At 42.8% G+C, this 26528-nt stretch overlaps 2 protein-coding genes across 2 annotated transcripts in view; one reads left to right on the top strand and one right to left on the bottom strand.

The window, feature by feature from the left end:
• LOC311100011 (uncharacterized protein) overlaps positions 1-20898 on the bottom strand; it is a gene marked incomplete at its 5' end in the record, with an annotated part of 31637 nt that extends 10739 nt beyond the window's left edge. The window contains 7 exons of the mRNA XM_084140742.1: positions 11238-11368; positions 11473-11583; positions 11684-11742; positions 18372-18478; positions 20176-20239; positions 20367-20409; positions 20811-20898. Coding sequence (XP_083996868.1) covers positions 11238-11368; positions 11473-11583; positions 11684-11742; positions 18372-18478; positions 20176-20239; positions 20367-20409; positions 20811-20898 — 603 coding nt within the window. The remainder of the gene's footprint in view (positions 1-11237; positions 11369-11472; positions 11584-11683; positions 11743-18371; positions 18479-20175; positions 20240-20366; positions 20410-20810) is intronic.
• Positions 20899-22341: 1443 nt separating this feature from the next.
• Positions 22342-26432, top strand: wdr55 (WD repeat domain 55). Its single transcript, XM_084140743.1, has 10 exons — positions 22342-22378; positions 22504-22563; positions 22680-22736; positions 22860-22993; positions 23086-23186; positions 23348-23435; positions 23629-23808; positions 23946-24045; positions 24191-24360; positions 24671-26432. Exons 1-10 carry the CDS (start codon positions 22364-22366, stop codon positions 25005-25007), a joined length of 1242 nt encoding a protein of 413 aa, XP_083996869.1. The 5' UTR covers positions 22342-22363; the 3' UTR covers positions 25008-26432.
• Positions 26433-26528: the final 96 nt, after the last annotated feature.

Raw genomic sequence — 26528 nt, forward strand, 5'->3', positions numbered from 1 at the left:
ATGAGAAATCTGACACAGGAAAAAGCAGCTTTTCCTTGTCTGGGCCAGTCTATATTATTTCAGTTCACATAAATAAACGTTGTCAATTTCCTGTCTCTCTAATATGGTATGATTTGGTCAAAAGTTTTAGAACACCTACTCATTCAAGGGTTTTTCATTGTTTTAAAAATGTTCTAATAGTGAAGACATCAAAACTATTAAATAACACATATGAAATCATGTAGTAACCAAAAAAGTGTTAAACAAATTAAAATATATTTTATATTTGAGATTCTTCAAATAGCCACCCTTTGCCTTGGTGACAGCTTAGCACACTCTTTCTTCAAGTGCAGTCGCAACCATCAAGGCTATGATGAAACTGGCTCTCATGAGGACCGCCACAGGAATGGAAGACCCAGAGTTACCTCTGCTGCAGAGGATAAGTTCATTAGAATTACCAGCCTCAGAAATTGCAGCCCAAATAAATGCTTCACAGAGTTCAAGTAACAGACACATCTCAACATCAACTGTTCAGAGGAGACTGTGTGAATCAGGCCTTCATGGTCAAATTGTTGCAAAGAAACCACTACTAAAGGACACCAATAAGAAGAAGAGACTTGCTTGGGCCAAATTTGTCCTTTGGTCTGGAGTCCAAATTGGAGATTTTTGGTTCCAACCGCCGTGTGAGACGCGGTGTGGGTGAACGGACGATCTCCGCATGTGTATTTCCCACCATAAAGCATGGAGGAGGAGGTGTTATCGTGTGGGGGTGCTTTGCTGGTGACACTGTCTGTGATTTATTTAGAATTCAAGGCACACTTAACCAGCATGGCTACCACAGAATTCTGCAGCGATATGCTATCCCATCTGGTTTGGGCTTAGTGGGACTATCATTTGTTTTTCAACAGGACAATGACCCAACACACCTTCAGGTTGTGTAAGGGCTATTTACCAAGAAGGAGAGTGATGGAGTGCTGCATCAGATGACCTGGTCTCCACAATCCCCCGACCTCAACCAAATTGAGATGGTTTGGGATGAGTCGGACCGCAGAGTGAAGGAAAATATTTTTCACCTAGTCGGCTCGGGGATTAGAACCAGCGACCTTTCGGTTACTGGCACAACGCTCTTAACCGGCTCAGCATATATGGGAACTCCTTCAAGACTGTTGTAAAAGCATTCCAGGTGAAGCTGGTTGAGAGAATGGCAAGAGTGTGCAAAGCTGTTATTAAGGCAAAGGGTGGCTATTTGAAGAATCTCAAAATATATTTTGATTTGTTTAACACCTTTTTGGTTACTACATGATTCCATATGTGTTATTTCATAGTTTTGATGTCTTCACTATTATTCTACAATGTATAAAATAGTCAAAATAAAGAAAAACCCTTGAATGAGTAGATGTTCTAAAACTTTTCACCGGTAGTGTATATTAATGATACAGTGCCTTTAGAAAGTATTCATACCCCTTGATTTATTCCACATTTTGTTGTGTTTGTTACAGCTTGAATTCAAAATGGATGAATATATATTTTTTCACCCATCTATTTTTTATTTTTAATTTTTAGTCATTTAGCAGACGCTCTTATCCAGAGCGACTTACAGGAGCAATTAGGGTTAAGTGCCTTGCTCAAGGGCACATCGACAGATTTTTCACCTAGTCGGCTCGGGGATTAGAACCAGCGACCTTTCGGTTACTGGCACAACGCTCTTAACCACTAAGCTACCTGCACACAATATCCCATAATGAAAAAGTTAAAATATGTTTTTAGAAATTTTAGCAAATGTATTGAAAATGAAACACAGAAATATCTAATTTACATAAGTATTCACACCCCTGAGTCAATACTTTGTAGAATCCCCTTTGACAGCGATTACAGCTGTGAGTCTGTCTGGGTAAGTCTCTAAGAGCTTTGCACACCTGGATTGTACAATATTTACCCATGATTATTTTCCAAATTCTTCAAGTTCTGTCAAATTGGTTGTTGATCATTGCTAGAAAACCATTTTCAAGTCTTGCCATAGATTTTCAAGCAGATTTAAGTCAAAACTGTAACTCTGCCACTGAGACACATTCACCGTCTTCTTGGTAAGCAACTCCAGTGTAGATTTGACCTTGTGTTTTAGGTTATTGTCCTGCTGAAAGGTGAATTCATCACCCAGTGTCTGGTGGAAAGCAGACTGAAAAAGGTTTTCCTCTAGAATTTGCCTGTGCTTAGCTCCATTCCATTAATTTTTTTATCCTGAAAATCGCCCTAGTCCTTAACGATTACAAGCCTTACCATTAACATGATGCAGCCACCACTATGCTTCAAAATATAGAGAGTGGTACTCAGTAATATGTTGTATTGGATTTGCCACAAACATAACACTCTGAATTCAGGACAAAAAGTGAATTGCTTTGCCACATTTTTTGCAGTATTACTTTGTGCCTTGTTGGAAACAGGATGCACGTTTTGGAATATTTTTTGTCTGTAATGGTTTCCTTCGTTTCACTCTATCAATTAGGTTAGTATTGTGGAGTACCTACAATGTTGATCCATCCTCAGTTTTCTACTATCACAACCATTAAACTCTGGAACTGTTTTAAAGTCACCATTGTCATGGTGAAATCACTGAGCGGTTTCTTTCCTCTTCGGAAGGTATCTTTGTAGTGACTGGGTGTATTGATACACCATCCAAAGTGTACTGAATAACTTCACTATGCTCAAAGGGATATTCAATGTCTGCTTTTTTTTTTTTTTACCCATCTACCAATAGGTGCACTTCTTTGTGAGGCATTGGAAAACCTCCCTGGTCTTTAGGTTGAATCTGTGTTTGAAATTCACTGCTCAACTGAGAGACCTTACAGATAATTGTATGTGTGGGGTACAGGGATGAGGTGGTTCATTCAAAAATCTGTTCTTCACAATTCCTGATTTAATCCTAGTAAAAATTCCCTGTCTTAGGTCAGTTAGGATCACCACTTTATTTTAAGAATGTGAAATGTCAGAATAATAGTAGAGAGAATTATTTATTTCAGCTTTTATTTCTTTCATCACATTCCCAGTGGGTCAGAAGTTTACATACACTCAATTAGTATTTGGTAGCATTACCTTTAAATTGTTTAACTTGGGTCTAACGTTTCAGGTAGCCTTCCACAAGCTCTCCACAATAGGTTGGGTGAATTCTGGCCAGTTCCTCCTGACAGAGCTGGTGTAACTGAGTCAGGTTTGTAGGCCTCCTTGCTCGCACATGCTTTTTCAGTTCTGCCCACAACTTTTCTATAGGATTGAGGTCAGGGCTTTGTGATGGCCACTTTGTTGTCCTTAAGCCATTTTGCCACAACTTTGGAAGTATGCTTAGGGTCATTGTCCATTTGGAAGACCCATTTGCGACCAAGCTTTAACTTCCTGACTGATGTCTTGAGATGTTGCTTCAATATATCCACATAATTTTCCTTCCTCATGATGCCATCTATTTTGTGAAGGGCACCAGTCCCTCCTGCAGCAAAGCACCCCCACAGCATGATGCTGCCACCCCCGTGCTTCACGCTTGGGATGGTGTTCTTCAGCTTGCAAGGCACCCCCTTTTTCCTCCAAACATAACAATGGTCATTATGGCCAAACAGTTCTATTTTTGTTTCATCAGACCAGAGGACATTTCTCCAAAAAGTACGATCTTTGTCCCCATGTGCAGTTGCAGACCGTAGTCTGGCTTTTTTATGGCGGTTTTGGAGCAGCGGCTTCTTCCTTGCTGAGCAGCCTTTCAGGTTATGTCGATATAGGACTCATTTTACTGTGGATATAGATACTTTTGTACCTGTTTCCTCCAGCATCTTCACAAGGTCCTTTGCTGATGTTCTGGGATTGATTAGCACTTTTCACACCAAAGTACGTTCATCTCTAGGAGACAGAACGCGTCCCCTTCCTGAGCGGTATGACGGCTGCGTGGTCCCATGGTGTTTATACTTGCGTACTATTGTTTGTACAGATGAACGTGGTACCTTCAGGCATTTGGAAATTGCTCCCAAGGATGAACCAGACTTGTGGAGGTCTACAATTTTTTTTCTGAGGTCTTGGCTGATTTCCTTTGATTTTCCCATGATGTCAAGCAAAGAGGCACTGAGTTTGAAGGTAGGCCTTGAAATACATCCACAGGTACACCTCAAATTGACTCAAATGATGTCAATTAGCATATCAGAAGCTTCTAAAGCCATGACATCATTTTCTGGATTTTTCCAAGCTGTTTAAAGGCACAGTCAACTTAGTGTATGTAAACTTCTGACCCACTGGAATTGTGATACAGTGAATTATAAGGAAAATTATCTGTCTGTAAACAATTGTTGGAAAAATTGCACAAAGTAGATGTCCTAACCGACTTGCCAAAACTATAGTTTGTTAACGAGAAATTTGTGGAGTGGTTGAAAAATGAGTTTTAATGACTCCAACCTAAGTGTATGTAAACTTCCGACTTCAACTGTACGTCAGAATACTGTTCATTGGCTATAGCTCATCCTTCAACACCATAGTACCCTCCAAGCTCATCATTAAGCTTGGGGCCCTGGGTCTGAACCCCGCCCTGTGCAACTGGGTCCTGGACTTCCTGACAGGCTGCCCCCAGGTGGAGAAGGTAGGAAACAACACCTCCACTTCGCTGATTCTCAACACAGGGGCCCCACAAGGGTGCGTGCTCAGCCCTCTCCTGGCCACGCACGCCTCCAACTCAATCATCAAGTTTGCAGACGACACAACAGTAGTAGGCCTGACTACCAACAATGACGAGACAGCCTACAGAGAGGAGGTGAGGGCCCTGGTGGAGTGGTGCCAGGAAAATAACATCTCCCTCAACGTCAACAAAACGAAGGAGCTGATCGTGGACTTCAGGAAACAGCAGAGGGAGCACGCCCCTATCCACATAAATGGAACCGCAGTGGAGAAGGTGGAAAGCTTCAAGTTCCTCGGCGTACACATCACTGACAATCTGAAATGGTCCACCCACATAGACAGTGTGGTGAAGAAGGCGCAGCAGTGCCTTTTCAACCTCAGGAGGCTGAAGAAATTCGGCTCGGCCCCTAAGACCCTCAGAAACTTTTACAGATGCACAATTGAGAGCATCCTGTCGGGCTGTATCACCGCCTGGTACGCCAACTGCACCGCCCGCAACCGCAGGGCTCTCCAGTGGGTGGTACAGTCTGCCCAACCGCATCACCGGGGGCACACTGCCTGCCCTCTAGGACACCTACAGCACCCGATGTCACAGGAAGGCCAAAAAGATCATCAAGGACATCAACCACCTGAGCCACGGCCTGTTCACCCCGCTATCATCCAGAAGGCGAGGTCAGTACAGGTGCATCAAAGCTGGGACTGAGAGACTGAAAAGCAGCTTCTATCTCAAGGCCATCAGACTGTTAAATAGCCATCACTAGCCGGCTACCACCCGGTTACTCAACCCTGCACCTTAGAGGCTGCTGCCCTATATACAGTGGGGAGAACAAGTATTTGATACACTGCCGATTTTGCAGGTTTTCCTACTTACAAAGCATGTAGAGGTCTGTAATTTTTATCATAGGTACACTTCAACTGTGAGAGACGGAATCTAAAACAAAAATCCAGAAAATCACATTGTATGATTTTTAAGTAATTAATTTGCATGTTATTGCATGACATAAGTATTTGATACATCAGAAAAGCAGAACTTAATATTTGGAACAGAAACCTTTGTTTGCAATTACAGAGATCATACGTTTCCTGTAGGTCTTGACCAGGTTTGCACACACTGCAGCAGGGATTTTGGCCCACTCCTCCATACAGACCTTCTCCAGATCATTCAGGTTTCGGGGCTGTCGCTGGGCAATACGGACTTTCAGCTCCCTCCAAATATTTTCTATTGGGTTCAGGTCTGGAGACTGGCTAGGCCACTCCAGGACCTTGAGATGCTTCTTACGGAGCCACTCCTTAGTTGCCCTGGCTGTGTGTTTCGGGTCGTTGTCATGCTGGAAGACCCAGCCACGACCCATCTTCAATGCTCTTACTGAGGTTGTTGGCCAAGATCTCGTGATACATGGCCCCATCCATCCTCCCCTCAATACGGTGCAGTCGTCCTGTCCCCTTTGCAGAAAAGCATCCCCAAAGAGTGATGTTTCCACCGCCATGCTTCACGGTTGGGATGGTGTTCTTGGGGTTGTACTCATCCTTCTTCTTCCTCCAAACACGGCGAGTGGAGTTTAGACCAAAAAGCTCTATTTTTGTCTCATCAGACCACATGACCTTCTCCCATTCCTCCTCTGGATCATCCAGATGGTCATTGGCAAACTTCAGACGGGCCTGGACATGCGCTGGCTTGAGCAGGGGGACCTTGCGTGCGCTGCAGGATTTTAATCCATGACGGCATAGTGTGTTACTAATGGTTTTCTTTGAGATTGTGGTCCCAGCTCTCTTCAGGTCATTGAATTCAGGTCAATTTAAATTCAGGTTGTAACACAAATAAATGTGGAAAAAGTTAAGGGATGTGAATACTTTCTGAAGACACTGTATATACCCATTGATTCTTGAAGAATATAACCCAAAATATAAACTTGTTTCACTCAAGTGTTTGTAAAGAATGTAAATGTAAACAAACACTATATCGCCTGAAAACATTGTTAAAACTATAATTTGTAATAATAATAACAACCTGTCTATGAATTTGAGAGTGGTTACATTTCTCCAGGACCATCCCTCAGCTTTTTACCAAAAATGAGGCGGGGTGACGCTTTGTTATCGTTTCAATTAAGGATTCTAGCTTTAAGGTTAATTACTCTTAATCATCACTGTTTGGAGACAAGCACAACGTTCTTTTTATTTTTTATTTTTTTAGGGGGCAGATCAGTTTTAATATTGCAGATAGATTGTAACTTCCATCAATGTAATTGTCTGCATCACTTCTAATCCCCCATATGTTGTTTTTTTTCGCACAAATGTGTATATAAATATGTATATATATATATATATATATATATATATATATATATATATATATATATATATATATATATATATATATATATATATATATACACATACATACATACACATACATATACACATACATACATATAAATACATATATATACATATCCTTAAAAAATATATATTTCCCTTTATTACTTTCCAACCCCTTCCCTAATTGGAGTAAACTAGTGAACAACAATGCTTAGGCCTCTACTTCCAGATTATACATACTATATACATTTTATGGAGACAGTCAGTTTTACAATAATTCTATTTTGTTTGTTTTTACTCCTGAACTTCCTCTACCCTCAACCTCTCCGATCATTTTCATGATGTCCATCCGGTTTGCCATATCTTTCTAACTGTGCTCTTTCACAAAAGCTCTCAACCTATTACCTATATACTTATTATGGACACAGTATACTTTACATTAGTTATCTTGTTGTTATTAGTTGTTGTTAGTTGTTATTAGTCCCATCCTTCAACTACATTCAACACCACCCATCTATCTCTTAACACCATCCATATTGGATTTCTACTTGCCATATATTTTCAACTGTACTGTGATGTTTTACAAAAGTTCTGAACAGTTCTAGTCTCATTGTTTCTACAGATTGTAAATTGAAAATAAACATTTTTGCTAAAAGTATTATTATATTATTGATCGATTGACTATGACTTTTCAGATCACCCAGTAGTGCTATCTGCAGGGTTAGCTCCAGGTAAATATTGCAATCTTTTAGCCATTCCTGGACCTGTGTCCAAAAACAAGCTACAAATGGACAGTACCTAAACAAATGATCTAATGATTCTGTCTCTTCACAGCAAAATCTGCAGAGCTGGGAAGATTGTATCCCCCATATAAATAACATTCTATATTGGTAGCAATAATTTTGTATAATAATTTAAATAGAAAAATTTGAAGTTTTGAATCCGGCGTCGTTTTGCATATCAGTTCATAAACACAATGCCATGGAATCGGTACATAACATTTTTATTCACAACTATTTTGCAATCTATATGGGACGGCTGTCAATCCTTTAGTCCTTAAATGAAACTGGTATACTGTTTATTTATCACAATTTTCTTTAACCAATTATGTTCTTTAATGCAAGGCCGACAGACAAGTTCCTTACTTTTTACCCCTTCCACTTTCCTCTTCCATGTTTGCGGTAATGGTGCAATTATTTGGTTGTAATTTTGGGTAGAGCATTTCCATATGTTTTTGTTAGCTGCGTGTGCGACATAACTCCACCAGTCCTACCAATGATATCATTTACGAAGATTATACCTTTTTTAAACAATTTTCATAAAATAATATTTTTTTATCAATTAGTATATTTGAGTTTAACCACAATATTTGTTGCATTATTTGTTCTGTTGTTTCTGGAGGATTAAATTGAAATTGCAACCAACTTTCTATGGCTTGTTTTAGAAATAGTGATATTTGGGAGATGATTTCCTTTTCAAATACTTGAAAGTGAGGGGTTGTAATCTGAATAAAGGGAAAAAGACCATTCTTGAACATTGGGTGTGTCACGACTTCCTCCGAAGCTGCCACCTCTCCTTGTTCGGGCAGGCTTTGGCGTTCGTCGTCACCGCCGCTCCTCATCTCATCATTGCATTTGTTTTGTCTTGTTGATTACACACACCTTGTTCATATCCCCTCATTAGTACTTGTATAAGTGTTCCCTCTGCCCCCTTGTCCTTGTGTGTGATTGTTTATTGTGAGGAGAGTGTAGCTTGGTTGAGCTCCGTGTATTTTGTATTGCCGGGGTATTTTTCCCCGTGTGCCTGTTTAGTTCCAGTGCGCCTGTTTTGTGCACTGGACTGTTTGACGCATTTCCGAGTAACTCTGTATTCCGGAATAAATTCTGTATTCTGTGATTTACCCTCCTGCGCCTGACTCCTTCAAATCACTCATCACAGGGTGAGAATCTTACTAATTTGCTAGAGAACCAGTTTGGATTTAAGTATAACTTTTGTATGACTGAAGCGTTTAGTGATAGGTCTAATGCTTTAATATTTAATAATTTATGTCCTCCGAATTCATATTCTTTATATAAATAGGCCCGTTTAATTTTGTCTGGCATGCCGTTCCAAATAAAATAGAATATTTTTTCTCATATAATTTAAAAATCTGTTCGCTAGGCATAGGCAAGACCATAAGCAAATAGGTAAACTGGGATAATACTAAAGAGTTAATCAGGGTGATTTTTCCACAAATAGACAGGTGTTTACCTTTCCATGGTAGCAAGATCTTATCTATTTTTGCTAACTTTCTATTAAAATGTATTGGAGTGAGATCATTTATTTCATTTGGGATATGTATTCCGAGTATATCCACATCACCATCAGACCATTTTATTGGTAAACTACATGGTAATGTAAAAATTGTATTTTTTAGTGATCCACATTTATCATAATTTGGTTGTAATCCAGAGCGGTTAGAAAATGTATCTAGATCCTCTATGAGGCTGTGGAGGGATTCAAGTTGTAGATTTAAAAGAAAACATGAATCATCAGCGTACAATGACACCTTTGTTTTTAAGCCCTGGATTTCTAATCCCTTGATATTATTGTTGGATCTGATTTTAATAGCTAACATTTCGATGGCCATAATAAATAGATATGCCGATAGTGGACAACCTTGTTTCACTCCTCTTGACAGTTTAAAACTTTCTGAGAAATAGCCATTATTTACTATTTTACACCTAGGGTTACTATACATGATTTTAACCCATTTCATAAGAGATTCTCCAAAATTGAAATGCTCCAGGCATTTATATATAAACCCCAGTCGTACTTTATCAAAACCTTTTCAAAGTCTGCTATGAATAGCAGGCCTGTTTTCCCAGATTTTTCATAGTGTTCTATTGTTTCCAGTACTTGCCTTATATTATCTTCAATGTATCGTCCATGTAAAAAACCTGTCTGATTAGAATGAATAATATCAGTCAATACCTTTATAATTATATGTGCTATACATTTTGCTAGAATTTTTGCATCACAACACTGAAGTGTAAGGGGCCTCCAATTTTTTTAATGGACTGGATCTTTATATTTTCCACTTGTATCCTGTTTCAGTAATAATGAAATCAGACCTTCTTCTTGAGTGTCTGATAATCTACTATTTACATAGGAGTGGTTAAAACATGCTAATAACAGTCCTCTGAGTATATCAAAAAAGGTTTGGTATACCTCGACTAGTATGCCATCCAACCCTGGAGTTTTCCCGGACTTAAAGTCTTTAATTGCATCCAGAAGTTCCTCCTCTGTAATTTCACCTTCACATTAGTCTTTCTGTATGGCTGTTAATTTTACATTATCAATAGAAAAAAAAAATCTACAATTAGCTTCAGTTAGAGGAGATGGAGGCGACTAAAACGAAAACATATGCTTAAAGTACTGTGTTTCCTCCTTCAAAATATCATTTGGTGAATCATGGGTGACTCCGTCATTTGTAACCAGTTTCAGTAAATTCTTTTTGTAGCATTTCTATGTTGATAATTTTAAAATAATTTGGTGCATTTTTCCCCATATTCCATCCAGTTTGCTTATTAAAGGCACATTTAAAAGCATCCCATACAATAAGGGGATTTGCTGTACCTATGTTATGTCTAAAAAAATCTGTTATAAATCCCTCTGTCCTAGTTAAAAACAAGTTATCATCCAATAGGCTTTGATTAAATTTCCAATATCCTCGCCAACGTGGAAATTCAGTAAGAGTAATATATATGCCAATTATATGATGGTCCGACCGCATTCTGTCCCCTATCAACACTTTAAACTTTTGGTGCCAACAAGAATGACATAAGAAAGTAGTCAAGACGACTAGCTTGATTGAGCCTCCACCATGTATATCTCACTAGATGAGGATATTTAAGCCTCCATATATCTACTAGTTCCAATATATCCATGACATTCATGATTTCCTTAAGAGCATGAGGGTGATAGTTTGTAGTGTGATTTCCTTTACGGTCCATTGAGCTATTTAAAATGGTATTATAATCTCCCATCATAATAATAGAGTCTTGTATTGCTTGCAGGGTTGATAAGTTACTATAGTTATTATTGTCAAAGAAGTGTGGATCATGATTATTTGGTCCATAAAGGTTAATAATGAGCCATATCTGTTTATGGTCCAATAACATATTTAAAATAATCCATCTACCATGCGGATCTGTTTGGACAATTTGCACATTCGGATCGAAATTACTGCTAATTAATATCACAATGTTTTACAGTAGTGTGATAAGTTGGTATAATTAATCTATGTTTTGAGGACTCACTGTTATCTTGTTTTGAAAACTGAGAGAAGCACTGGGCTCCAGGCCAAGCTGTAGTCTGCGCTGTCTCTCACAGTACCCCTTCCACGTTTCCTCATTAAAACCATAGTTGAAGTAGTCTGAGAGGTCGGCACCTAGAGACAGAACAACATACAAAATAATATGTTGTAACAATCTGCAGCAATTTTATTTCAAAGATTCAAATGATCAGTTCAGTATAAGTAAGCAAAACCCTTACCTGGCTTTCTCCACGGTTTGTCCTCAAATATGTCCATTTCCACCTCCACAACTGGTGCACCATTGAAGGCCCCTAGTGTCTCTATATCTATCCCTTTGGGCTGCAGCTTAACTTGTAGCAAAACAGTAAAATAATTAATTAGTCAACAAATACAATAAAACCATTATTGCCCACCTTAAATAAACCCCAAAAACAGGATGAGTTCACTCACTGGCTGCTGCTGAGACATAGCCACGAGCTGGTTTCAAGCTCAGGTTCATGCCCGTTCCACTGCAGAGATTCAGAAAGATTTCTTTAAATCCATCCAGTGGCCTTCATTAGTTGCCCAGATTTTAAATCAAGTGTGATACTGTCTTTATTATTCATTACAGCAGTATACACAGTCCCCTCAGAAAGTATTCACACTCCTTGACTCATTCCAAATGTTGTTGTGTTACAGCCTGATTTCAAAATGTATTAAATCGTTTTTTCCCCTCAACCATCTACACACAATACCCTATAATGACGAAGTGAAAACATGTTTTTAGACATTTTTGCAAATGTATTTAAAATGAAATACTGAAATATCTCATTTACGTAAGTATTCATACCCCTAAATCAATACATGTTAGAATCACCTTTAACAGCGATTACAGCTGTATTTCTGGGTAAGTCTCTAAGAGCTTTGCACACCTGGATTGCACAATTTTGCATTTTATTCTTTTCAAAGTTCTTCAAGCTCTGTCAAGTTGGTTGTTGAGCATTGCTAGACAGCCATTTTAAAGTCTTGCCATAGATTTTCAAGCCGATTTAAGTCAAAACTGTAACTAGGCCACTTTGGAAAATGCAATGTCGTCTTGGTAAGCAACTCAAGTATATTTGGCCTTGTGTTTTAGGTTATTGTCCTGGTGAAAGGTGAATTTGTCTCCTAGTGTCTGTTGGAAAACAGACTGAACCCAGGGTTTCCTCTAGGATTATGCCTGTGCTTAGCTCTATTACATTTTCTTTTTATAAAATAAAACTCCCTAGTCTTTGCCGATGACAAGCATACCCATAACATGATGCAGCCACCACCATGCTTCAAAATATGAAGAGTGGTACTCAGTGATGTGTTGTGTTGGATTTGCCACAAACATAACGCTTTGTATTCAGGACAGTTAATTTCTTTGCCACATTTTTTTTCGGTTTTACTTTAGTGCCTTATTGCAGACAGGATGAATGTTTTGGAATATTTGTTATTCTGTACAGGCTTCTTTCTTTTAACTCTGTCATATAGGTTAGTATTGTGGAATAACTACAATGTTGTAAATCCATCCTCAGTTTTCTCCTATCACAGCCAGTAAACTCTGTACCTGTTTTAAAGTCACCATTGGCCTCATGGTGAAATCCCTGAGTGGTTTCCTTCCTCTCCGGCAACTGAATTAGGAAGGACACCTGTATCTTTGTAGTGACTGGGTGTATTGATACATCATCCAAAGTGTAATTAATAACTTCACCATGCTCAAATGAATATTCAATGTCTGCTTTTTGTTTTACCCATCAATAGGTGTCATTCTTTGCGAGGCATTGGAAAACCTCCCTGGTCTTTGTGGTTGAATCTGTGTTTGAAATTCACTGCTCGACTGAGGGACCTGACAGATAATGATATGTGTGGGGTACAGAGATGAGGTAGTCATTCAAGAAGCATGTTAAACACTATTATATCACACAGAGTGAGTCCATGCAACTTTTACTGTATGTGACTTGTTAAGCACATTTTTACTCCTGAACTTATTTAGGCTTGCCATAACAAAGGGGTTGAATACTTATTGACTAAAGACATTTCAGCTTTTCATTTTTAATTAATTTGTAAAAATGTATCAAACATAATTCCACTTTTATGATGGGTGATTTGAAGGAGTCAGGCGCAGGAGGGTAAATCACAGAATAACAGGATTTATTCCGGAATACAGAGTTACGCAGTAAAGCGTCAAAACAGTCCAGTGCACTGGAACCAACAAGGTACACAGGGAAAATAACCCAGCGATACAAAATACAAGCAGCTCAACCCGAGCTTCACTATCCTCACAATAAACAATCACACACAAAGACAAGGGGGACAGAGGGAACACTTATACAGGTACTGATGAGGGGATATGAACCAGATGTGTGTTATAAACAAGACAAAACAAATGGAATGACGAACGCCGAAGCCTGCCAGAACAAGGAGAGGTGGCAGCTTCGGAGGGAGTCGTGACAGTACCGGATGGCGACGGTGGAAATCCCACAATAGGGAGGGATCGAGGATATCCCTCACCGGAACCCAACACCGCTCCTCCAGACCATACCCCTCCCACTCCACGAGGTACTGAAGGCCCCCCACCCGACACCTTGAATCCAGAATGGAACAGACGGAGTACGCCGGGGCCCCCTTGATGTCCAGAGGGGGCGGAGGAACCTCCCGCACCTCAGACTCCTGGAGCGGACCAGCCACCACCGGCCTGAGGAGAGACACATGGAATAAGAAGTTAATACGGTAATCTGGAGGGAGTAATAACCTATATGTAACCTTGTTTATCCTCCTCAGGACTTTGAACGGCCCCACAAACAGCGGGCTCAGCTTCCGGTAGGGCAGGCGGAGGGGCAGATTCCGGGTCGAGAGCCAGACCCGATCATCCGGTACAAAGACCGGGGCCTCACTGCAGTGGCGGTCAGCGTTGGCCTTCTGGCGACGCACGGCGCGCTGGAGGTGGACATGAGCAGCGTTCCACGTCTCTTCCGCTCGCCGAAACCTGTCATCCCAGTCATCCACCGCAGGAGCTTCGGTCTGGCTCTGATGCCACAGTGCCATAACTGACTGATAACCTAAAACACATTGAAAGGGCGATAGGTTACTGGAGGAGTGGCGGAGAGAGTTCTGGGCATATTCTGCCCCTGGCAAGAACACTGACCACTCCCCCAGCCAGTCCTGGCAGTAGGACCGCAGGAACCTACCCACATCCTGATTCACCCGTTCCACCTGCCCATTACTCTCTGGGTGAAAACCAGAGGTCAGGCTGACGAGATCCCCAAACGTTCCATGAATGCCTTCCAGACCCTGGATGTAAACTGGGGATCCTGGTCAGACACTATGTCCTCTGGTACCCCATAGTGCCGGAAGATGGCGTAAACAGGGCCTCCGCCGTCTGCAGGGCCGTGGGGAGACCGGGCAGAGGAAGGAGGCAGCAGGTTTTTGAAAAGCGGTCCACAACGACCTGGATGGTGGTGTTACCCTGAGAGAGGGGAAGATCAGTGAGAAAGTCAATACATAGGTGGGACCATGGCCGTTGTGGAACTGGTAAGGGCTGTAATTTACCCGCTGGGAGGTGCCTAGGTGTCTTACTCTGGGCGAACACCGAGCAGGAGGAGACATACACCCTCACGTCCTTAGCCAAGGTAGGCCACCAGTACTTTCCGGTCATGGAGCGCACTGTACGACCGATACCTGGGTGACCAGAGGAGGGGGACGTGTGTGTCCAATAGATCAGACGGTCACGGACAAGAGACGGCACGTACTGCAGCCCAGCTGGACACTGAGGTGGAGATTGCTCTGTGCTTAACGCCCGCTCTATGTCCGCGTCCATCGCCCATACTACCGGCACCACAATACAGGAGGCTGGGAGTATGGGGGTGTTGTCTCTGGGCCTCTCCTCTGTGTCGTACAGCCGTGACAGAGCGTCTGCCTTTACGATCTTCGTACCCGGGATGTATGATAGAGTAAAATCAAACCGGGTGAAGAATAGGGCCCACCTGGCCTGGCGAGGGTTCAGCCTCCTCGCTGCCCGGATGTACTCCAGGTTACGGTGGTCCATCCAGAAGAGGAAAGGCTGTGTCGCCCCCTCGAGCCAGTGCCTCCACACAGTCAGAGCTCGGACAACAGCCAACAGCTCCTGATCAACAACGTCATAGTTCTGCTCTGCCGGGCTGAGCTTCTTGGAGAAGAAGGCACATGGGCGGAGCTTGGGTGGCGTGCCCGAGCGTTGAGATAGGACAGCGCCTATCCCTACCTCGGACTCATCCACCTCCACTACGAACAGTAGTGATGGATCGGGATGGGCCAGTACCGGGGCTGAGGTGAACAGAACCCACAGGTTACTGAACGCCATGTCAGCCTCAGCGGAGCCGGGACGGCCCACCCTTCAACAGAGATGTGATGGGAGCTGCTACTTTGCCAAAGCCCCGGATAAACCTCTGATAGTAGTTGGCAAAGCCAATAAAGTGCTGCACCTCCTTTACCGTGGTTGGAGTCTGCCAATTACGCACGGCTGAAATGCGATCTCCCTCCATCTCCACACCTGAGGTGGTAATGCGGTATCCGAGGAAGGAGATGGACTGTTGGAAAAAAACAGACACTTTTCTGCCTTGGCATAAAGGTCATGTTCCAACAGTCGGGCCAGCACTTTGCGAACCAGGGACACATGCTCGGCCCGCGTAGCGGAATACACCAGAATGTCAGCGATGTAGACCACTACACCGCTACCAAGCATGTCCCGAAACACCTCGTTCACAAAGGTCTGGAAGACTGATGGAGCATTCATCAAACAGTAAGGCATCACCAGGTATTCATAATGCCCCGTGGTTGTGCTGAATGCTGTCTTCCACTCGTCCCCCTCTCGGACACACACCAGGTTGTACGCACTCCGGAGATCTAATTTTGTGAAGAAGCGCGCCCCATGCATTGACTCGATCACAGATGGAATGAGGGGTAGAGGATAACTAATGTATTGTCCCCTTGTTCAGTGCTCGGTAATCAATGCAAGGGCGCAGACCTCCGTCTTTCTTCTTCACAAAAAAGAAACTCGAGGAGGCGGGCGAAGTGGAGGGACGTATGAACCCCTGATGCAGGGACTCAGAGACGTATGTCTCCATCGCCTCCGTTTCAGGGGATACACATGAATCCTGGGAGGCACAGCGTCTACCCAGAGGTAATCCCCCATCCGATGAGGTGGTAATTTGGTCGCCTGCGTTTTGGAAAACTCGTGCGCCAAATCGAGGTATTTGGGGGGAATGCGCACGGTGGAGGTAGTGTCTGGACGTGGTAGCACCAACGGAAACACCTAGACACCTACCCTGACACTCTCGCGAGCACCCCGTGTGAACCCTCTGCGGCCATGAAAAGTTGGAGTTGTGTAGTGCTAACCAGGGAAGACCTAACACAACAGGGAAATCAGGAGACTCAATAATAAAAAAGGTGACTTGCTCTCTATGGGTCTCGTGCACAACCATAGTGACTGGTGCTGTAACTTCCCTAACGAACCCTGACCCTAATGGTCGACTGTCAAGTGCTCTGATGGAGAGTGGAATGGATAGGGGAACCAATGTAATGCCTAGACAATGTGCAAATGACCTGTCCATAAAGTTCCCAGCTGCGCCTGAATCGACCAGCGCCTTACACTGGGGAACTACTGTGTATTCAGGAAAGTGGATGGGTAGGACACAGTGCGCAGCAGAGGGCTCTGAACGAGTGTGGGTGTTCGATACCTGGGGTGACGCGAGAGTGCCCTGCCTGCCGCCTCCACTATCCCGGATCGCCGCTCCACCCAGCTCCATCAGCTCGTGAACCGGGTTGGGGGGGTGGAACGGGCAGGCCCCTTCCAGGCCCCCTCCTCTAGCAGCCAGCAGGTTGTCCAACCGGATGGCCATGTCCACCAGTTGATTGAAGGACAACATGGTGTTCCGGCAGGCTAGCTCCATTCGGACGTAGATGGCACCGGAAGTGGTCGATGAGGGCCCGCTCGTTCCACCCGGACCCAGCTGCTAGAGTCGAAACGCCAGGGGGAAGTCCTGCGCGGTCCTCGTCCCCTGCCTCAGGTGGACCAGTCGCCCGCCCGGGTGATCGAAGACGGCCCGAAATAGGCGAGCGAACTCCCCCTAGTTGTCCAACGCGGCTCCTCCTTCACTCCAGACCGCATTGGCCCACTCCAGGGCTTTCCCCGAGAGGCAGGAGACGAGGGCGGACACCTTCTCCCGCTCCGATGGAGCCGGGCTGATGTTTTATTAATATAACTCCAGTTGTAGGAGGAATCCCTGGCAGAGAGCAGCTGTCCCGTCAAAATCCTGTAGTCGGCATATATGGATTCCTCTGGGTGCTGGGGTGTGGGTGGCTGGATCCGGTCGTCCAGCTGGTCCCGACAGATCGGGTCCTCTCCTCTCCAGACGTTGGACGACCTGGAGAACCCGATCCATCGCTTCTCCCAAGCTGGCTAGCATCGTTGAATGCTCCCGGACCCGTGCCACGACTCCAGGCATGTGCTCCTCTCCTGCTGACTCCATGGCGGGTGTGTGATTCTGTGATGGGTGATTTGAAGGAGTCAGGCGCAGGAGGGTAAATCACAGAATAACAGGATTTATTCCGGAATACAGAGTTACGCAGTAATGCGTCAAAACAGTCCAGTGTGCAAAACAGGCACACTGGAACCAACAAGGCACACGGGGAAAATAACCCGGCGATACAAAATACAAGGAGCTCAACCAAGCTTCACTATCCTCACAATAAACAATCACACACAAAGACAAGGGGGACAGAGGGAACACTTATACAGGTACTGATGAGGGGATATGAACCAGGTGTGTGTAATAAACAAGACAAAACAAATGGAATGATGAGATGAGGAGCGGCAGTGGCTAGAAGGCCAGTGACGACGAACGCCGAAGCCTGCCCAAACAAGGAGAGGTGGCAGCTTCGGAGGCAGTCGTGACAACTTTGACATTATTGGGTATTGTGTGTAGGCTAGTAACACAAAATCTCAATTTAATCAATTTTAAATGCAGGCTGTAACACAACAAAATGTGGAAAAAGTCAAGGGGTGTGAATACTTTCTGAAGGCACTGTATATACCATTCGGACTTAACACTGTGTTTTGGAAAAGCAACTGTCTCTGGGGATGCGCAAGTACACTTACATGTAGGAAGGTGCACCAGTTTTGATGTTACCAATGGTGACCTTGACGTCATCATCGTCATCACTGTCACTGTCCTCCTCCTCATCACCTTCAGTACCTTTGGCTTCCTGATGAAAACAGAGAGGAGCATAGTAATATTAACCCAATGAGTCGCACATTTTGGACTTCTAACCCCTTTTAAACATTGTGTGTTTGCGCTACAGTGGGTTGTACCATTGGATTACAGGATTGTACCATTGTATTAGTCTATTTCTGCTGCATCCGTAGATACCAACCATTAGTCTGTGTGATTAACGGGGGCTGAGCTACAACGGTGTTTGTGAGACAAGGGCGGATACCGAATGGTCTGAATGGTTTAAGCTACAAACTATTGTCACGTCTCCTCCCGTTGCTCCCCTCTGGCGCTCTGATTCGCCGGTCTACTGAGCCACCGGTCTGAGCGCACCACCTCGGCAACACCGGAATGGAAACCCAACGCACCCTAATCACCTCCAGCGCACCTGCACCTCATCATCTCATCACCACCCCTATATAGCCCTGGACAGTTCAGTGTTGTGTTGTGTGTGATTGTTAGTGTCTTGTACTCGCTCTTTGTTGTTCTCTTGCTCAGTGTTAAGTAAACCTTTACCTTGTTGATTCCTGCGTCTGCGTCCTGCCTCTTTGTATCCTCAGTACTCGTCACAACTATTAAAAGCTATCTATGAAAAGATGAGACTCTCACAAACAAGTATGTTTTGCTCTGTGACGCTAACAAGCTACACAACCCTTACAAAGATTGAAGTTTTGAAACTGCCGTAAAAGTGCAGTAACTGCAGTCGTCGACTGTGGTATTTTGGTCGCAGTATTTGTAGCATACTGCAGTTATACTGCACTCCAACTGCAATATTTTTTCGTAAGGGAAGAGTCATTAGAAGGTAAGGGGTTTTTCTACATAGAAGATCATAGCAAATCACAGGACATAGTGTCTTTAATACTGTAATAAGCTCACATATAGTTGCTGTCACAAACTCCAAACCCCACACATTTATAATAATAATAATAATAATATGCCATTTAGCAGACGCTTTTATCCAAAGCGACTTACAGTCATGCGTGCATACATTTTTGTGTATGGGTGGTCCCGGGGATCGAACCCACTACCTTGGCGTTACAAGCGCCGTGCTCTACCAGCTGAGCTAGTTGGATATTCATTTCCCAGTGAGCAAACCATTTCTGTAATTACAGTATTCATATAAATACATTTCTATCAGGTTTTTGCTTTGGCAGACCTTATTTTTTTTATTGACATTTGTCAATAAAACGCATGAATACAACTGTTTATGTCAAATCGTTTTGTGTTCTACTTTTAGCCTTGGTTGTCCTGAAAAGACAATGGTAAAACACTTAATTGTGAGGCTAAATATAAAGTCTGGACATGCAGATAAATGAAAAGCAGATTTTTGCTGGAGTCTCGGGACTGATAGGGTTAACGCTACAAAATGAACGCTCACACCTGCACACCCATTACCTAAACCAACACACACCTCATTGGTTGCCTATGAGAGGTTCCTATATTTCCATTGGTTGGATCTCATCGCTGTGTTACAGTATGAATGAACCATCAGAGGTTTTGGAATATTCATTTTCTCAGAGAGCAAAACGATGCAACTAATAACACCGGTTGTACTACTATGTAACAACTTACAACAGCTGTTAAGATACAATGGTAACTCTGCCGGGGGTAGCCTACATTGTAAAAACGTTGTAGAACTAACTATTTATCTATGTGATAAGAAATGTAGATGACATTGCCCCATTGCCATGCCTGTGATGCAGCATCCTTCTCCTCTGTATTGCCCATTGAAGTCAGCTGAAGGGAGTCACCAGGCCTAGTAAACAGAGGGGGAAATTATTGTAGTTACATTGTAATAGCATGTAAAATAATATTTGGAACATCATGTGCCTTGAGTGAATTTGGCTGAGAGGATCAAGTGAGCAGGAAAGAGAAATTCTTACCCAGGCAAACCCTCGGGAGCATTTTGTTTCTTGGTGTTTTCCCCTAAGAAAAGATGACATGATAATTGAAGGTCGATGCAATTATTGCCATCATGGCATAGGATGACAGTCGCCTAGCATTAAAGACAAGAGCGTTTTGGAGCTAATTTGTTTTGGGCTGAGCTGCATACCATACTACAGATTTTTCAGGGGGAAATATACATGATACAATCATTTTATGTGTGCATCCTAAGAGAAATCAAACCACTCCACAAAAAAGACACCACTAGACGTGCACAAATGTACGATGCGCAGAATTCCTATGTGTTTTGGACCAAGCATCATCCGTGAAGCCGGTAGCTGGTGTTGTGCGTTTGTGCATTGTTTCAATTAATCTTGATCAACATCTGAGGGAACTGTTTAGCGCATGCCTTGTGTATCCATGTGGATACATTGTATATTCACCCCCATACAGCCAATGTTCTTCGTCTTCAACCTGATGGGGCTCACTCAACGGGACTGCTGATTCTGAAATGGTGAACTCAGTAGCCATGGTGTAAATTAGATGCGTGGTCTATTTTTCCGTTTTTCGACCTTGTCCGGCCGCCAGTGTTTGCCGAATAGCAAAAGCCTATAGCATATCATGTGCCTGATAACACCTCTGCCATTATCAGGTCATCAAAATCCGCTAATTATCACGAACTGATGATAGAGGTTACTATGACAGACAGCCTCCCTCTTTCCCTACAACACCCGCATTCAAAAGGCAAAACAAAAGTCCTGGGTCCTAGCGCCTTCACAAGTCCTTGTATTTTAATGATCAGGTAGGCTACGTCATACTTCCAAATGATGATAGCCTAAACAGTATACAAACATAAAACATTAATAATAATAATAGTAATATCCACATTATGTTTTCTCATGGCGGCTATTTTTCGGAGATGTGATCAACATGAATGAATGAATCAGTCAATCAATACATTAATTAATTAAGCAATATATCGGTTAGATCGATTTTAATTCCCGCTAATGCAATATACTCTCTCCCACCACCATTCGCTACACCAGTGTTTCTTAATCCTGTTCCTGGGTAGAGGTGTGTACAGCTAGGGCAAAACACAAAGTGCACCCACAGTCATTAACAGAGGTTGTTCGGTGAACAACGCTCTGGTGATTAACTTTGTCTGAGACCTGAAGACTTGTGTTAGCTCCCTGAGATGATGCCTTGCCTTTAGCTCGGCAGACTTGTGGCACACAGGAGACCCTGGTTAGAATCGCAGTCAGTTATATGGTGCTTGACCCAAATGGGCGTCTGCAAGAAAGAGATCAATGGTTGATGTCACTGACCACCTTCCGGAGACACTTGAAACCCTATCTCTTTAAGGAATACCTGGAATAGTATAACAGTAACCCCCCCCCTCCCCGTGGCGGTTGTCCCACTGGTTAACCTAAATTGAATGCACACATTTGTAGGTCGCTCTGGATAAGAGCGTCTGCTAAATGACTTAAATGTAAAATGTAAATGTAAATGTGTGGGGCCCCAAGATCAAATGTTGCTTTAGGGCCACCAAAAACCTTGATCTGGTGAACAATGATCTGTAGAGCAGTAGGCTACATGAGGAGCAAAGGGACGTGATATTAACCTCAGCAAGAAAATGTAATCGACCATTGCAACAGTAAATAAAAGTGTAGGATTTGGCGGAGGGAGACCTCCTGTGGCAGTCGTTGGAGCTTTTTACAGTCTATGTGTTGGAGTCATTCGAAAAAAGTTTCAACTTTTTATTTCAGTGTAACTAGCTAGATACATTTATTTAGCAGAATGTATTTTTATAAAATAAAAAATGTTCTTTCTGTTTGCGTTTGTTGCTGCCCGAATGGGCACTGTCTGCTTTTGGCCCAACTCAGGGTATGCCTGGTTAATTTTGCGACGTTTTGGTTAATTTCGCAACGTTAGGAACGTTGCAAAGTTTGCGTGCTTGAATGCATCTTTGGCTTGGTTGACGTCTACAGAATACATAATGGCGGCTTCCTTGGTGAGACCACGAGTTTCTTTATTATACGATAATTCTGGTGTTAGCCCTCTTTTAAACACGTTTTTGTCAATGGCTAAACGTGATTGTGACTTATCAATGGTGTTGTTTTTGCTTACATTATTCAGGAAGTCGAGGCTATTTCGATAATGACTGGTTCTGATGATTTGAAAACAGAAGATACCGAGGTAACTTAGCTAGCTAACCAATCATGCATGCTGCAGCTCTAGTCCGAATGTGGATATCACCACATTTCAACCAGTTTAGTAAGCCAATCTTAGTCTTTTTCTATCCCTTTCTGTAGGATGAATCGGCAGAGGAACCAAAATATCATTTGAAAACAGAAGATCAAGATTCCGAGGTAATTAACAAACATGCATGCAACTAGGTTATGGCTTCTCCACTCCTAAAGTTAATGTGCTTCGGTATCACCACATTTAATGACAGCCTATTATAGTAGTTTTTTTCTATCATATTCTCCTAGGAAGATGAACCAAGAGAACCAAGGATTCGTGAAACGCCGGAGGACATCAAACTCGACGCAATTGTCAACACATTGGCCTTCCATCCAAAACAAGATATTTTTGCTGCCGGGGATATTGACGGTGATATTTACGTGTAAGAAATATAACCACTTGTGATGCTTATGAACATTTTACATAAATGTAAGTGCCATTGTGGATGTGAACGTCATTGTTTTGCATCCCCAGATACTCCTACTCATGCACAGAGGGGGAGAGCAAGGAGCTATGGTCGTCTGGACATCACCTCAAGTCCTGCAGGGAAGTTGCTTTCTCTCATGATGGACATAGTAAGTGTGATCACTGGTAGGGTTTGGTTGCCTTGAATTTATTTTGCCCGTGATACATTTTTATCATCATGTTGGTGAACACAACTTGCTGGGCCCTTCAGTCTAATGTTATGTACTAAATGGTTGAACATCAACCAGTAGTTCAATTTCTGTGTCTGTAGAACTGTTCAGCGTTTCAAAAGACAAGTCAGTCCATCTCATGGATGTGGAAGGGGGAAAACTTGTCACACGCATCGCCAAAGCCCACAGGTAAAGTCTCTTCAGGCCATTGATGTCTCAACACTAGTTTAGGGCTCTGTTGATTTTTCTACACCCTTACTTGATCCATGTTCTGTAGCCCAATTGCTTAACTCTGAGACTGTCCAAAGCAGAGAGAGACTAATGGTTGTATTGCATTATTGTGGAATCTCTGTTCCTCACCTTCACACATCTTTGACCACAGTGTCCCTATCAATGCACTGCTGCTGGTGGATGAGAATGTGCTCGCCACAGGGGATGATGGGGGGACACTGAAGGTTTGGGACATGAGGAAGGGCACGTCATTCATGGATCTGAAGCATCATGATGATTACATCAGCGGCATCGCTATTGACCAGGCCAAGAGAATGCTTCTCACCTCGAGGTAAGAGTTCAGTTCAGACACGAGGGATGGGGATGGATAACTTACAGGTAATACGTGTTTTCAATGTCTCTATTCATTGGGACTAGCATGAACAGATGTGACTTGTCAACTGACATGTATGATGTTTTATGTCACAGTGGTGATGGGACGATGGGGGTCTTCAACATCAAGAGGCGGCGATTTGAGCTCCTGTCAGAGTTCCAGAGTGGGGACCTTACCTCTGTGGCGATTATGAAAGTGAGTGTCTCATCCTGTTTAGCCAGTCCTGACCCTTCAGATATACTGGCTGAGACAATTGAAATCCATGCACTATCTAAAAATACATTCAGAGTCAATAACTTAAGTTGTCCACTGTTCCACTCTTCCCTGCCTCATCACACAGCGAGGGAAGAAGGTGGTGTGTGGCTCCAGTGAAGGGACTATGTACATCTTCAACTGGAACGGCTTTGGAGCCACCAGTGACCGCTTCGCTGTGAAGGCAGAATCTGTGGACTGCATTGTTCCCATTACAGACAGTATACTGTGTGCTGCCTCCATGGATGGAGTTATACGGTAAGCTTTCAGTTGGATTTTATATAGGATCTAAAGAGTTTAATGGTTTTGGAAACTTTAATTATTGAAAAGAAGAATGTTAAGTTATAGTTGTCATCCGCATTAGATGATAACCTGCAAAGCACAGATTTGAGTGACATTCTTTTACAAAGCTTTGTTCTTCAAAATCTCCTATAGAGGGCAAGAGTATGCCAAACATACTTATGACATGGCTTGATTTTTCCTTAGAAAAATGTTTTGTTTTCAGTGATGCAGTACTGAAGTTTATACTTCATTAGATTGTAATTAGTCTTTCTCTCCCTCTTGACAGTGCCATAAACCTCCTGCCCAATCGGGTACTGGGCTGCATAGGGCAGCATGTTGGGGAGCCTATTGAGCAAATTGCCCGCTCTCGCGACTCACGTTTCCTGGCGAGCTGTGCTCACGACCAGATGATCAAGTTCTGGGACATTTCAAGTCTCCGCGACATGACAGTCAGTGACTACCGGAAGCGGAAGAAGAAAGATGGAAACCTCAAGTCCCTCAGCAAGAAAGCCTATGGAGTTGGGGATGATTTCTTTTCTGGACTGATGGAAGAGACTGAGGCAAAAAAGGAAGAGAAAGAAGAAGAAGAGGATGAAGGAGAAAGTGAAAGTGACAGCGATTAAAAGATACTTGTGGAAGTCATGCCCGTCATAATGTGATGCCAGAGGTGTTGTGTGCTATTGGTCAAACAACTCCTGACCATTGCACCAATGAAAACTCCTCTCAACCGGCACTGTTGAAACAGGGACATCTTGGCAGAGTGGAAGTGTTAGATGGCGTACGCTTGAGGGATAGCCTTGGAGATGAGAACAGCCTGTTTCATCCACAGCTTGCAGTGTATTTTTCTCCTGAAACATGACTCTTCAAAAGTCAATTTAAATCTGGTGCAATCCCAGGCTAAAATATGTTATGTTGTAAAAAAAAAAACTTATGTTAAATGTAGAGCCCTTGTAAATGAGTCCCATAGATCTGGTTGGAATCTGCCATTGGAGAGCTGAGCTATGGGAACTCAGGATCAAGGAAGAGTCTGGGGCTGCTTATGGGGTCAGAGGTCAAGTGTCACTGTTCAGATTCCTCTTGCAAGAGGAGACCCCTCGGCCTGGTTTGCTGTACTATCTTTGAATGCCTTATTACCAGTCTATTGTAGCATGACATCATGCACATGTATGTAATGTACAGCATAACATCGTTTAAAAAGACATGTACATTTTTACATTCGATTCGATTGATGTCCTGTTTTAAAGTATATCAACACTCATTGGCATCTTGTACAAAATACGATAAAAAAATGTAAGGACCAGGTAAAGTGATGGCAGAAGTGTGGTGTTCTGTTGACTGTTGGAGTCCCCAATGGCAATAGTACTAAAGAGAGCAGTGCCAGAACAGAAGATGCATTCCAAGAGCTTTGTCTGTGCAGGTAGACTGAAAACAGACACAACCAGTCCTTAGAGGACACAAACGCAAGGATCTACAGGGCAGCAGCATTTAACAGTCCCATTTATCTCCATAAGGCTCCCTCAATAGAGCGTCTCACAATCTTGGTTTGAATTACATGGCCCAGAATTCGTTTTTTAAGGTGGCATCGTAAATCTAATTTTCAGTTTTGTCTAATCTACACAGCTCCTTCTTTTGAGGGCAGTTACGTTTGACCAATGTTAACTAGAACATATGTTTCTCAAGAATGGGATGTTAAGTGGATACTCTTTTCTCTACCAGTGGTGTAGAGTACTTAAGTAAAAATACTTTAAAGTACTACTTAAGTAGTTTTTGGAGGTATCTGTACTTTACTATTTATATTTGACTAATTTAACTTCCCTACATTCCTGAAGAAAATGTACTTTTTACTCCATACAGAACCCAAAAGTTCTCGTTACATTTTGAATGCTTAGCAGGACAGGAAAATGGTCAAATTCACACACTTATCAAGAGAACACCCCTGGTCATCCCTACTGCCTCTGATCTGGCGGACTCACAAAACACACATGCTTCATTTGTAAATGATGTTGGAGTGTGCCTCTGGCTAGCCGTAAATTAAAATAAGAAAATGATGCCATCTGGTTTGCTTAATATAAGGAATTTGAAATGAATTATACTTTTACTTTTGATACTTAAGTACTGTATATTTGAGCAATTCCATTTACTTT

The sequence above is a fragment of the Coregonus lavaretus genome (genome assembly GCF_964263955.1).
Source record: "Coregonus lavaretus genome assembly, chromosome: 24".
NCBI lineage: Eukaryota > Metazoa > Chordata > Actinopteri > Salmoniformes > Salmonidae > Coregonus > Coregonus lavaretus.